Source organism: Rosa chinensis, chromosome 7, assembly GCF_002994745.2.
Source record: "Rosa chinensis cultivar Old Blush chromosome 7, RchiOBHm-V2, whole genome shotgun sequence".
Taxonomy (NCBI): domain Eukaryota; kingdom Viridiplantae; phylum Streptophyta; class Magnoliopsida; order Rosales; family Rosaceae; genus Rosa; species Rosa chinensis.
This window is the reverse complement of record NC_037094.1, coordinates 50,827,877-50,840,583: the sequence shown is the minus strand read 5'-3', so window position 1 is coordinate 50,840,583 and position 12,707 is coordinate 50,827,877. Positions and strand designations below refer to the sequence as shown.

General features: G+C 39.4%; 1 protein-coding gene across 1 annotated transcript; it reads right to left on the bottom strand.

Annotated features, from left to right (window-relative positions):
- Window positions 1-6,630: 6,630 nt before the first annotated feature.
- Window positions 6,631-9,589, bottom strand: LOC112176496 (patellin-3). Its single transcript, XM_024314451.2, has 4 exons — window positions 8,315-9,589; window positions 8,093-8,217; window positions 7,816-7,966; window positions 6,631-7,417 (listed from the first exon to the last, which is right to left on the bottom strand). Exons 1-4 carry the CDS (start codon window positions 9,407-9,409, stop codon window positions 7,166-7,168), a joined length of 1,623 nt encoding a protein of 540 aa, XP_024170219.1. The 5' UTR covers window positions 9,410-9,589; the 3' UTR covers window positions 6,631-7,165.
- Window positions 9,590-12,707: the final 3,118 nt, after the last annotated feature.

Here is a 12,707-nt window from a genome sequence, read left to right as displayed (position 1 = left end):
TTCAAAATTATCGTATGCAGCCATGATTCAGATGTGCTCGAAGTTTTTGAGGTATCTGGAGCTTATCTCTTGAAGCAGGGTATTACTTGGAGGACTGGGAATCATTTGCATGCTAGATTTTGGACAATTCTTTGGCTTTTCGGACGCCTTTGATCAACCTTATTGATGGTGTTGATGATGAGTTATTCTTGGCTTGGGACCTTCCTAGTGTTGGCCAAGTTAAACTCAGTGTCGCCACTTGCAGTATTAGAGCTGGAGCCTGGAGGCGTTCTTAGAGACTAGAAAAGTATTTTGGTTTCACAGCTTTGCATCAGATTTAGACCCTCGAAAAATCTTAAAGACCTGGCTTAGCAATGTCTCGCCTAGTTACAAAACTGGCTTGTACATCAAACGAGGCATACACAAATTATACAGAATTCTTATCTCCACACACTGTCGGAAGTTCATGAGCATCCCCTTTTTTCGACCCGGAACAAATGTTGATCATAGTCCAATTTCGAAAAGAAGAAAGGTTGAACCGGCAAATCTAAGCAAGCTTGTATTGAATGTGTTAATAATAAATCTCCTAGCAAATGTGAAATACTGAAACACTCAGTCCATATACTAATGCAATTCTGCTAAAAGAGCTGTTTTGTTCTCCATTTCATTATTCTCCTTGATTATTTCATGGAAAAAAATTATCACAAAATTGCTACCAATCACTACATTTGAGACATTGTGCAACATAAAATCGATTTAGAGACCATTTTCCATTGGTGAAAGTGATGATATTGGATCATCCGTGAAAAAGTTGTAGCCAATCACCAAAAACACATTTGGTAGCTAAAAAGGAAGAAAGACTGAGCGGAATATTATACTAATCGGCATCTATCAGCACAAGTAGCGACACAGGGTAACACTTAAAGCACCCAACAGAAGATCTGACCTTGTAAATTAAGCCCTAAAGATGGATTTAATTATGATGTTCTAAGATAAGAAACAAAAAGAAAAAGGAACAAGAAGACAAGCGCTTCTGATGCCAAATATTGCACGCTACCATACACATTTACAGTATCACATACCTCTCTTGCTTCAAGTATACATCAGCCACTTGATAGTAGATAAACCTCAGTAGTCAACTGCAGGTTTACTATCATAGACTTCTCTGGTTTCAAATAAATCAGCAAGATAATGTTTGGATAAAACTTCCACCTGTTCAGAAAATGACTTGAGTGCATGGTGGCCAATGTGTTTGACCATTTGATTCCATCACTTTTGGCATATTTCTCCCAGCCTATGCTCAAGCAGATCATCCCAATCAACATCTTCAATACAGCAAGCATCCAAGCTATTGAGAGCATCAAGAAGTCGATAGTCATCAATATCAGCCCACAGCTTTTGGTTTACCAAAGGTGATGTTAATTGGTCATACCACTTCATGCTGCAAACAGCATTGGTTCTAGAGCCCAACGTTTCACTAATTGCCTCCCAGCAAATATTATCTCGCAGCATGCCATGCTTGGTTTTCTTTTCTTCAAAAACCTTCATACACAAATCCTTGTTCACTAAATCAAATAAAGCCTCATACTCCTCTTGGGACCAACGTCCTTTCTTCTGATTTGGCAGTTTTATTCTGCGCCATGCATCCTTGACATGAATTCTATGTTTGCCAAGTTTTTCGCCCAAGGTTCTCCAATCAGCTCCACGATCTTTGTGGAACTTTCTTACCTCTTCATACTCTTCTGGGGTCCAAGTACGTTCCTCTGCTCGTTCGAACAAAATATGGGCTCGATATTATACACTCTTAAAGGGCCTCCATGGTAAGGCTTCCCCAATATCCTTCCAACCATTTTTCAATTCTGGGTGGTTTTTGACGTCAGGGTGGGACTTATAACGCAAAACCATGTCGAGGCCATCATCCCCTAAAGCATGTGCCTCTATGTATCTTAAAACAGCCTGTCTCACAATCTTGTTTTCTTCTTCTGAAAACCGTTTACCTCTTACCAGGTCTTCATGCTCATCACTTGGGTCATCAGACGGTGAGAAGACCTCCACATCATCAGCAAAACTTACTCTTTTTGATGCTTTCTTAGGTCTCAATTTTTCAGAATCATCACGAGCCCTAGTGCTTTTTCGGGTTCTTAAGTTGCCCTTACTTGACTCCTTCTCTTCATTGCAATCCTCCACAATAACATGTTCCTTTGATGTCGCCTTCTTCCTTTTTTCACTATCTACTACATTAACCCCCTCCAAATTTCTGTTGCAATCCTCTGCATTACCCTGTTTCTCAGAGTTGGCCTTCTTCCTTTGTTTCACTGTCTTCTACATTAACAGCCTCTGATTTTCTGTTGCAATCTTCTACATTAACATGTTTTCCTGACTTGGCCTTCTTCTTCCTTTTTTTACCATCTTCTACATTAACAGCCTCCATGTTTCTGCTGCTATCTTCTCCATTAACAAGTGTCTCTGATTTGGCCCTCTTCTTCTTCTTCCTTTTTTTTCTCATCATTTACATTAATAACCTCCACATTTCCGTTCCCCGTTTCATCTCCCGTTGACTGCACATTGACGTCATTCTTTGAGAACATGTTTTCTTGAACTCTCAGTGCTCTCAGTGCCCATTTTTTCAGCCACGAATTCTGGCAACTCCATTCCTGCATTCTTTCCACCATTTCTTTTCTCTTTCTTCCTCCCCTCTAAGTGCAAAACCACCCTTCTCCACGATATGCCCATCTAAACGGTGACTTGCTACTCCGGCCTCCGTTCCATCACTTGTGATATTCTGCACCAATTCACCACCTGCTTTATCCCTCTTCTCTTTTTGTTTTTTATCTCCTCCCCTGTTCATTTGTGCAACGTCTCCATATTCAGTTGCCACACCCATTTTGCCATCCTTGAGGATTTTCTCTCTTCTTTACATTAGCTGTAGAGTCAACTTCCTCCATGGTTTTCCTATCAGATTTCTCCCCATCATTTTTGAGCTCATTTTTAATTTTTTATTAATCATACTCTCTTTTAACATGACATCCCCCTCCTTTTCCCTCTTCCTTTTCTTTTTTTTTATTGGCTCGAGTTCCACCACTTTTGTCATATTTCGGCCCCTCAACTACCTTTCCCATTTTCTCACCACAGACTTCAACCACAGAAGAATTTCTATCAAGTTCATCCTTCTTCACTCTGTCCTTCCCTTTCCCCTAGTACTTTTTCTTCTCTTTTCCTGGTTCAAACTCCAAAGTTCTACTCTCCTCCCTTCCCATAATAGAGTCCTTTGATCTAGAATAGAAAAAAAAAAAATTAAGATCAATGAAATAACATGATGATATTTCTAGAAATACATATATGCCACTATACATGTGGATGTGAAGACGAGATTCTGGAAAGTGTGTGCCAGGGCTAGAATAACATCCAGATAATGATGGATATGCCAATGCCTTACAATGTACCTTTAGAAATCATAACAGAGAGACATATTCCAGGACAACGCTTCAACAGAAAGTGTATAAAATTATTTGGAAACAAATGACAATATTAGGTAGATCAATTGAGTTTCTACAGGTAAATCTATCTAGAACATTTGGTCCTATTAGATTTGAGATATCATTGACCAGGTGGCCAGCTAAACCATGAAAGGCATCTCTAAAGGCATGGACAAAGTCCTGGACACTTAACTCCAACAAAAGAATGCACGCCTTCCTAATGAAGAGCAAACTTCATTACAAATGTTGAGGTGCAATACAGCTCATAGAAACCCTGACAAATGCAAATGCAAATGCTTCCAGGCCACCAGTTGCAAACCGGGGGGGGGTTGGGTATATACAAAATGGGGTTTGGCTGAACTTAAATTGTCATATCCCTTTACTAACGTCTCTATGTACACATAACAAAGAAAACATAAAATTGATATCCATATATTCATTTCTGTAAAATAAAATTCAGACTATACCAAGTTCATTCCATTGCCAGGAAAGGCATAAGAAAAGAAACAAATCAAGACTAATGTACCACACACACAAAGAGCAAGTTATAAAAGAAATTTCTTATTAAGCTCACCAAGTGATAACAGCACTGCTCCACCAACCCCAACTGCTCACTCTTCGTTTCACCTTTTGGACGTCAATGACACCCCCGGCTTCTCTATCCCCAATGCAGCACAACTCAAATCTCACACGCCCTGTAATGACTCCAAAACAGAGAATTATCAATCTCACTCAATTGGGTTAGATTGAATCATCAATTTTGGCTTCAAAAATAGAGGGTTATCAAGTAAATACTCTAACGATTTGTTTGTTCGGGATTTCAAAATTAGGCGGCGGAACTCGGTGAACCATTTGCCGCAATCAATACGTACATATATGTAATATGTTCCTCTCTCAAAATCTCGGGTTCTCTTGTTTCTTTGCCACGTGGAATTTTTAAATCACATTAAGAGATCAAATCTCATATATCCACAACACATAGGTGCATAATTCTGAAAAGGAAAAAAAAGGAGATATATTGGAGATTTAGTTATTGTAGTTAGTGGAAAGAGAGGAAAGAAAAGAAAATAATATAATCGCCCGTCCGGAATAATCATGTTGAGTCGGGTGGTTGGAATTCTTTGAGGTCATTCGAACAGGTTGACAATTGACAGGATATGTAAGGATAGAAATGACAAAAATTCTTAGAGATCGGGCGATTTTGGAGGTTTTATCGCCCAATGGGGATGAGAATGGGCCAATGGGGAATCTCCGATAATTTTTATTGGGTATTGGAGTCGGAATTAGGCAAATAATGAACTTGGAGATGATATTGTGATCCTCATCCCCAACCCGCCTCATTACCAACCATATGCAGGGCAAAGCAACTGGCCTAAAGAATGAAGTTGACAGTAAAGATGGGATTTTTGTTATTTTTTATTTTTTTTAGTGAGGTTGCTAATTACAATAGTATTTTAAATTCATTAAATTTAACCTTTTTTTTTCAAAAATTCCAGCCAAAATAAGGAAACAATCCTCGATCAAAAAAAAAGAAAAAAAATGGAAACAATCCTCCCCTCTTAGTAATGGTATAAATTAGTTCTGAAGGTGCACAAAATATTTCTAATTTTATTTTGATTCAATTGTCGCAGTGAATTGATACATATTTATGTGCCTTGCATATATCCAGTATGGTGTACTCGCCACAACTTCCAAAGTTCACCGAGAGCAACAAAATTCTGATAGAATCAAATCTTATCGGTACTTGGCTGATAAATCATTACGTCGTTTCTTAAGCTTTCACTACCGTATCGACACTTGACAAAAGTAACGTCAAAACTCAAAAGCTTATGTCTACATCGAAGCCAATGTAAAAGCATATGGAAGTGTTTTTGCTGCTGTTTCCCTTTTGCTTTAGCTGTATGTCTGTGCCTTATGGCTTTTGCAATGGAAATTTACATTACCAAAAAAAAAAAAAGCATATGGAAGTGGTTGAGAAGAAACTAAGCTAAAATGCTATAATTTGTCATAGTGCTTACTGAAAAACGAAAAGGCATCAACAGATGATGTGGCCGGAATAAACTCATCGAAAAGATACTCCCCGGAAAGTGACTGCAGTTTCTATTGCATAAGAGGGTCCAGATTGATTGCTGCCGGTGGAAAAGAAAAGGGTCTTCATGGAAAAGCAAATGGAAAATGGACCGGGAAGTGACTTAGAGGCTTAAGCACGAGTAATCATTACTCACCCTCAATGCAAAGCAACATGGTTCAATGGAGAACAGCGTAAACCCAAAGTAGAATCCAATATTTATTCCTTGATCTAGTCTTACAAACATAGATGGCAAACCAATAAAAATATCCAGGTCTTTGTATAAACTATGAAGCAAACCTACATGCGAAGAAAGCTGATGTCTCAGCCAGCTACAAAGAAACAACATCAGTCTAACTCAAACTTTTTTCACACTGCCAAAATCATATACATATGAATAGAAAATTCTCTTAAGAAAATCATCAAACCATGCATGTATTGTTGAAAACTATGATGTAAAGTTGCTCATAATGCCGGCCAAAGTCAAATTTTTGGTGAGGGTCTCTATCTTTTAGGTAAATGGTCATCTTCTGGATGAAACTAACCGACAATTGATCATAGAGTAGGAATGGGAAAATGGAGGTAATATGCGTGTGTACCAAACATTGCAAGGATCGCTTGATTCTTGGTGGGGTGCAATAATTTTTCAGGTGCCAGAGTAGGATCATAGTGCTCAAGTGATGCATATTCTAGCTCAAATTGCTCTCTATTGTAATGATTCGCTCTACTCATCAATGAAATGCAAAGGATTCTATTGAAGAATGGAGAGAAGCATGATGACAGTAAGAATAAGAACGGAAAGAACATGCAGCTCTGGGTTCCACAAGATAGGACATGCTACCTGGTGAAATCATAGCAACCAAGACAATTTTACCATGCTACACTAGCTACAATCTACACTAGTGCACAACATGATTGAACCTTTTTCTCTTGTTTGGGGAAAAAAAATATGGGCTTCAAATTCGAATAAAAGAAAATGGAGGTCTTAGGTCCTACCATAGTCCCACATTGATATGTGCCTTTTGAAATTGGCACTATATAGAAAAGAACACCCTCCATTTAAAGTTGGTGTTCAAGGATGAGCTCCGTCCATGATCCAGAATGGGATTCAATCAGTAAAACTCATCCTTTAATAAACAAAATCCATATTCAAAGACAATTCTTCATCCCAACTGATAAAGATGTTCCCTTAGTTTACACACAATGGGGTCCAAAAGGTCCTGATACATAGAGAGCCAAATAACTACTGTGAAAGACCATCTTAAACAGAGTTAATACCAACATTTCTACCCTTTGTCCACAAATTTGTTTGCTTTCTTATAATATAACTCTAGTTTTGTATAAACGCACAAAACAAACCAAAATTCAACGACTCTGCAGCTCCGACCAGCCTTGCTCATCACTCGAAAAGCATGCACTAGAGTACTGTACCACAGAAGGACGACAACAAACAAACTAAATTTGCAGAACCAAAACTAACAGCTCTAAGCCATTAACTCGAATAAACTAGAAACCTCCATTTACAAAACACAACAGAATGAAGATGACCATTAATTATATGATGCCAAGCCCTTCCCTCTTCACTTTCACTTCTTAGTGCACAATCACATGTCTAAAGTGCACAATTACTTAGAATCCTTGGTCAATAGGAGGGTTCGACCTTGAACCTGTACAGAAGCCTCTTCTTCTTTGAGGTTGGATTGTCAACGGTGAGCAATATTTTACCCAGCTCGCCAACTTTGAACCTGTGAGGCAGCACTGGTTCATCAGTTGGGGCCATCTTTGTGGCTTTTTGAATGATCAGTGTATATGCATCTTGAGAGTCGGGAACAAACTCAGCACTGTAGCTCACCTCCCACCCAACTACACGAAGTTCCCACACGATGGTACACTTCTGCAATTTATTGGCATCCAAATCAATAAAGTAAGCTTCGATTCATCATCAAACATGCATGAGGGCCTGTTTGGCACTGCTTCTATAGAAGTGCCTTTCCTCACCAGCACATGATTTAACAAAAAAACAAACAAAAAAATGCAACTGCTTCATAAAATGCACATTGAAGAACTTTCTAATCAAAACACCCTTCATTTCATATTGAAAGCACTGTAAGCTATTTCTTCGAAGCTTCAAACAGTCCAAAAAGTACTCTGCTGAGTATTTGAAAGCATTTTTCCACTTCTAAAAGCCTAATAGCATTGCCTAACATGCCCTGACTCGTTTTGTGCTCGGAATGAAAGTACATTGTATATATATCAAATGATAATAGAACAAAAAAGAAGAAGCAATCTAACCTCATAAATTATAATTTCCACAGTCTTCTTTGTTCCAGGTTTGATGGTTACATCAGTGACTGGATCAGCAATCGTGAATTCTGGGTTGCACTCACAGTAATCCACACTCAAACCCCCATATTGTATAGGAACATACTCAGCAGAAATGTACCTACAGCATCATGTGGTGACATTTTAACTTTAAATTAAACAACCATATATAAGGGGATGAATACACATGAAACAAACACCTATTGATCAAATCATGCAACGTAAGATGGACAGAAACTCTACTAACTTGAAAAGGGTCTCTGCAGATTTGGCTGGGCTTGCAAAGACAAACTTGCTTTTGGTCCTCTGTGTCATGAAGGGACTGATCAATGTGTAGAACGCAAGATACCACCAAGGAGCATTGACAAACACCTTAATAAAAAATCACAACCAAACAATAAGTAATCAAGGGATGAACCCAATTAAAGAATAGATTAAAAAAAAAGTAACCAGCGAAAATGATCAGTACCTGTTTGACTACAAACTCGGGATAATTGTCCTGAAGCAACTGAAGGGCTTGTTTGGTGGCCAAGCGAAGCTCACTCTTTGCAGGGCCAGGAGAATTCTTAAGATCATTAACCTGAAAAATAGTGCAAACACCACCAGGGCTGAAATCCAGCTTCCTAATGCTTCTCTCCAAGAACTGAATCCGCCACCGGAGAAACTTGGTTCTCTTTTCCTCATCCAAAAACGTCTTCTGATACAGCTCCTTGTTCTGAAACTCCCCAAACACATTGTAACACACAGGGTGACCCTCTCTGTCATACCCATGCATAAAAACCACTTTCTCCAAATCATCACCGAGATCTTCGTCCACAAGAGCATCGATCCCAAACTTCTTCCTCCACTGGATCGTGTTTCGGAGCATAACAAAAGCATCTCTCACCTTGAAGTCCCGAGCCCTAAGGAACTTGAGAAGAATCACATCGCTCCTGTCGTCCTTGAGCAGCGGAACCCCCCAAATTGAAACCTCCTCAGGAGAAATCGCCAGCTGCGATGTTTCCTTAGCTACTTCCTCTGCTTCCTTCACTGGGTTCTCCTCGATTTTGGGCTCATGGAGCGGCTTTGTTTCGGATTCCGAACCAGCAGTGTCTTCTTCAGTTTTGGGAGCTGGTTTGTCCTTGGTCTCTTTCACTTCTTGTTTTGGGGAAGTGAACTGGCGAGTGTTGAGAGCCTCCTGGACGAGCTGCTTCAGTTCTTGAAGTGCTTTCCTCTCGGAATCTGAGAGATCCGCCACTATATTGCTTTCCTCTTTGAACGAAACCAGAGACTGCGGAATCGGTTTCCGAATCTTTGGTTCCTCACCCTCCTTGGCCTGCACAGACCCAACAACTAAAACCTCCTCCTCGGACTTAGCCTTCACCTCGGGAGGAGACTCGTGAGGCAGCTCTAGCGGTGGCTCTTCTTCCTTGGCAGACTCTGTCACTTCTGGTAATGGCGCCGGTGGAAGTGGGTCTTCTTTAGACTCGAGTTTTTCGGCCACAGAAGGCGATTCGGACTCAACCACCGCGAAAGGTGGTTGGTCTACCCGTGGCGGGGTGGTTATGGTGGTTTCATCAGCCATTTTTGGGAGAATGTTGCAAAGAAGATAGAGATGGGTTTTGTGGGAAGTTGGCGATGGTAGATGTTAATAGTACTAGTAGAAGTAGCAAAGATGGAAAAGAAGAGTGTGGAAGTGGGGAAGTGGGGAAGGGGGGGATGTTTGTTTAGGTTAGGAAAGAAGTAACTGTGGGTGTGTCAGTCATGGGCCTTAGTTGTGTTGAGGCATGCAGACCACATACACCTACCGTTTCAGCGGTGTGAGCAGTGTGGAGTCAATCGAGTGAATACGGATCGATTCGGTTGAATCTGGAATCCTATGCTGATCAAAGGGGGCTTGTGCAAACCTTTGTCTTTTTTATTTTCTTTCTTTTTCTTTTTTCTTTTTCCCTTTTTTCTGTTTTTCAACTTTTAATCTGAAAATTCACAAAAATACAAGATATTTCAGTAGACTTTTTTTGAGAAAGAGATATTTCAGTAGACTAGCTGCATGTTATTCGAAAAGGACAAAAACAAGCTATATACAAGCTTATCTTATAGATAGATTATTAAAATATGTGAAATGGCTCGAGTAAAAGAGTAATGGTGAGACTACATGAATTTGTTACGGCCTGAGTTTATACTGTTTGTAATAATATCTTTCACAGTATCCATAACAACTATGTATGCACATCTTTAATTCGGTCACATTATAGTGCCGCGAACCATCAGAAGTATGAGCTAAAAATAATTCAGCAACATTCCCAAATCCTTGCTTGGCATTTGGAAGTCATTCATGACAGACCCGTAACTGGTTTAGGTTTTAGGGAGGAGAGTGGGGAATTTTTGTCCACCACTGGTCATTCCCGTATTATTTAACTTTGTTTAATTCAATAAAGGATCTTATTCTCACAAAAAAAAAAAAAAAAAAAAAAAAAAAAGCAAGACATTTGGATAAGATATGACGATATTATTTTGTTAAGGATTTTTGTCCATTTACCTTAATTCTAGGGTCATTTATCTCACTTACCCCATTAATTTTTTTTTTAATTCTCCAGTACCCATAAAGACTCTAATAAGGTCTTCCCTAATACCCAATTATGTTTTTTTTTTTTTGAGTATTTTACCCTCACCCCTTTGTTATATATGTGTGTGTGTGTGTGTGTGTGTGTGTGTGTGTATAGAGAGAGAGAGAGAGAAGCCATAGCAGACTTCGTCGGACTCCGATCAGCCATCCAGACTTCTCTAGAAACCTAGCCAAAGGTTCCCAAAGAGGTCATCGGAGATCTCATAGGTCGCCGGAAATGTTTATTGCCCCAAATAGATCTTTATTGCCCCCTAATAAACCTCTATTGCATCCCAATAGACCTATATTGGGGGCAATAAAAGTTTATGAAACCTCGCCGGAAGTCCCTAAAGAGGTTGTCGAATATCTCATATGGAGCCGGAGAGGTTTATTGCCCCCAATAGATCTTTTGGTTGCTGAAATGGGAACTAATCTCCTTAAAATTAGACAAATAAAACTTTGATCTTAAAAATGGAGGAAATTACATCAATTCAAAACATTTATTGCCAGAAGTTTATTTCCCCCTAAATAAATTTTTATTGCCCCCAATAACACCATTTTGTTGTTTGTTACTCAATAATTTACATTTTATATTACCAAAATTTCTCACTAAAAGGAAAAAAAGTAGAAAAAAATTAACAAAAAGAAAAAAGAGAGAAAAAGAAAAGAAAAAAGAAAGATACAGTCGTAGTAGATTGTATACAGTCATAGTAGCTTCATCATTTCCTCCTTATCGAGGCCGCTGACAGGCAAGGCCTCGGAAAAATTGCGCCGCGCCGACGGGTCCCTTAAGTAGAAGACGACAGTATCATAAGCCCGGGCGGCGGCAACCGGGGTCGAGTATGAAAGGGCCGGGTTAGGCGGGGCGATCGGATTAGTCCTCCAGTTTCGATCCAATCGGGATCTAGGCGCAGTGATCAGTCGACGTCAGACGATGCGTTGGTCTTGTCGTCATCTGATGGAGGTCCCGCGGTGGTGCGCTTCGTCCTGCCATTTCGGAGTAGCCATGAGAGAGAGAGAGAGAGAGAGAGAGAGAGAGAGAGAGTACGCTTCGCCGGAAATGAGAGCACAGAGATCACGGCTAACCTTATTGATTTCTTTGAGGTACTCTTTGTCAACGACCAGCGAAGCCATCAGAGCGAGAAGTGCGGTGACTCGGAGAGAAGAGGAAACGATCAGAGAGAGAGAACCAAGTGGCATGTTGTAGTTTCTTAATTAGGTTAAGGGCAAAATGGACATTTACTGTTAAATTGTGTAGGTGGGAATAAAAATTTGTTGTTAAGGTAAGTGAGATAATTTTGGCTTATTTTAGTGTTTGGGGTCAATGACCCATTTTAATAGTAAAATCAAGCTGGAAGCGTGAATATGTATGGGGTAAAAATAAGAAAAATATTTGGTGTAGAAATTAGTTACTTCAAATACCAAAATGAGTTCCATTTCTAAAACCAAATTTGATGGAGTGGGTTTTCTGAATAATTCGACTGAGTTTCACAAATTGTTATTAAGAGCAAACAAGTGTAGGATTTGAAGAAGATTGGATAGAGACAAGTTGATCAAATTGAATTGAAAAATCAAAGGAAATTAATACGCAATACCTTAACCAATAGCTTCATATCAAACACTTAACCGACAGGAAGTAATTGAAGAAAATGGTTTGATCAATCATTACATACTTACTACAAAACAAGGAATTATGAAATAGATAAGAAGATTTGGAATGTAAATAACGAAACCTGTTAAGTGGAACAAATTTTCGAGAATAGTGCAAATTCAAAATTGGAAAAGCATACACACCCAGCATTAGTCCTAATTGTCTGTATTCGTGCACAGTACATGCAACCACAGAACTAATGTAAGGGTGAGTAACCTTCCTCGTAGGCCCAGTAGGGCTCATTCCCAACTAGGTTTGAAAACAGTTGTAATATATAAACATGGGCGCCTGTGAGTAAGTAAAACTACATATATAAATAAAATCCACATCGAGAACATTTTTTGTAAAATCAAATATTCGGATATCCAATGAACAAAACTGATGACCGATCATAAAGCGAACTACACTCTTACCCTGATTATCGATCGTCTAAACCGGTAAAGGAGCAGCGAGAGTGTCCACTTACGCTATATCGCCTAGAAGTGGTGCCACACTAAAGAGAATGTTAGACACCCTTGTGTACATACGACCCATCCAAAGGTTTAGGGGATTGAAACACAAATAAGTCACTATGCTCCGCACTCTCAGGTCATCCTCATTGTCTCGAATAAGAAAAATCATAGAAAT

Bases quoted from the DNA above. Each gene is read 5' to 3' on its own strand.
- LOC112176496 (XM_024314451.2), bottom strand. From the start codon at position 9,409: ATGGCTGATGAAACCACCATAACCACCCCGCCACGGGTAGACCAACCA. The intron at 8,218-8,314 runs GTACTGATCATT...TTTTTTATTAAG, and splicing joins CCGAGTTTGTAGTCAAACAG to GTGTTTGTCAATGCTCCTTG. The intron at 7,967-8,092 runs GTTAGTAGAGTT...ATGATGCTGTAG, and splicing joins TCTGCAGAGACCCTTTTCAA to GTACATTTCTGCTGAGTATG.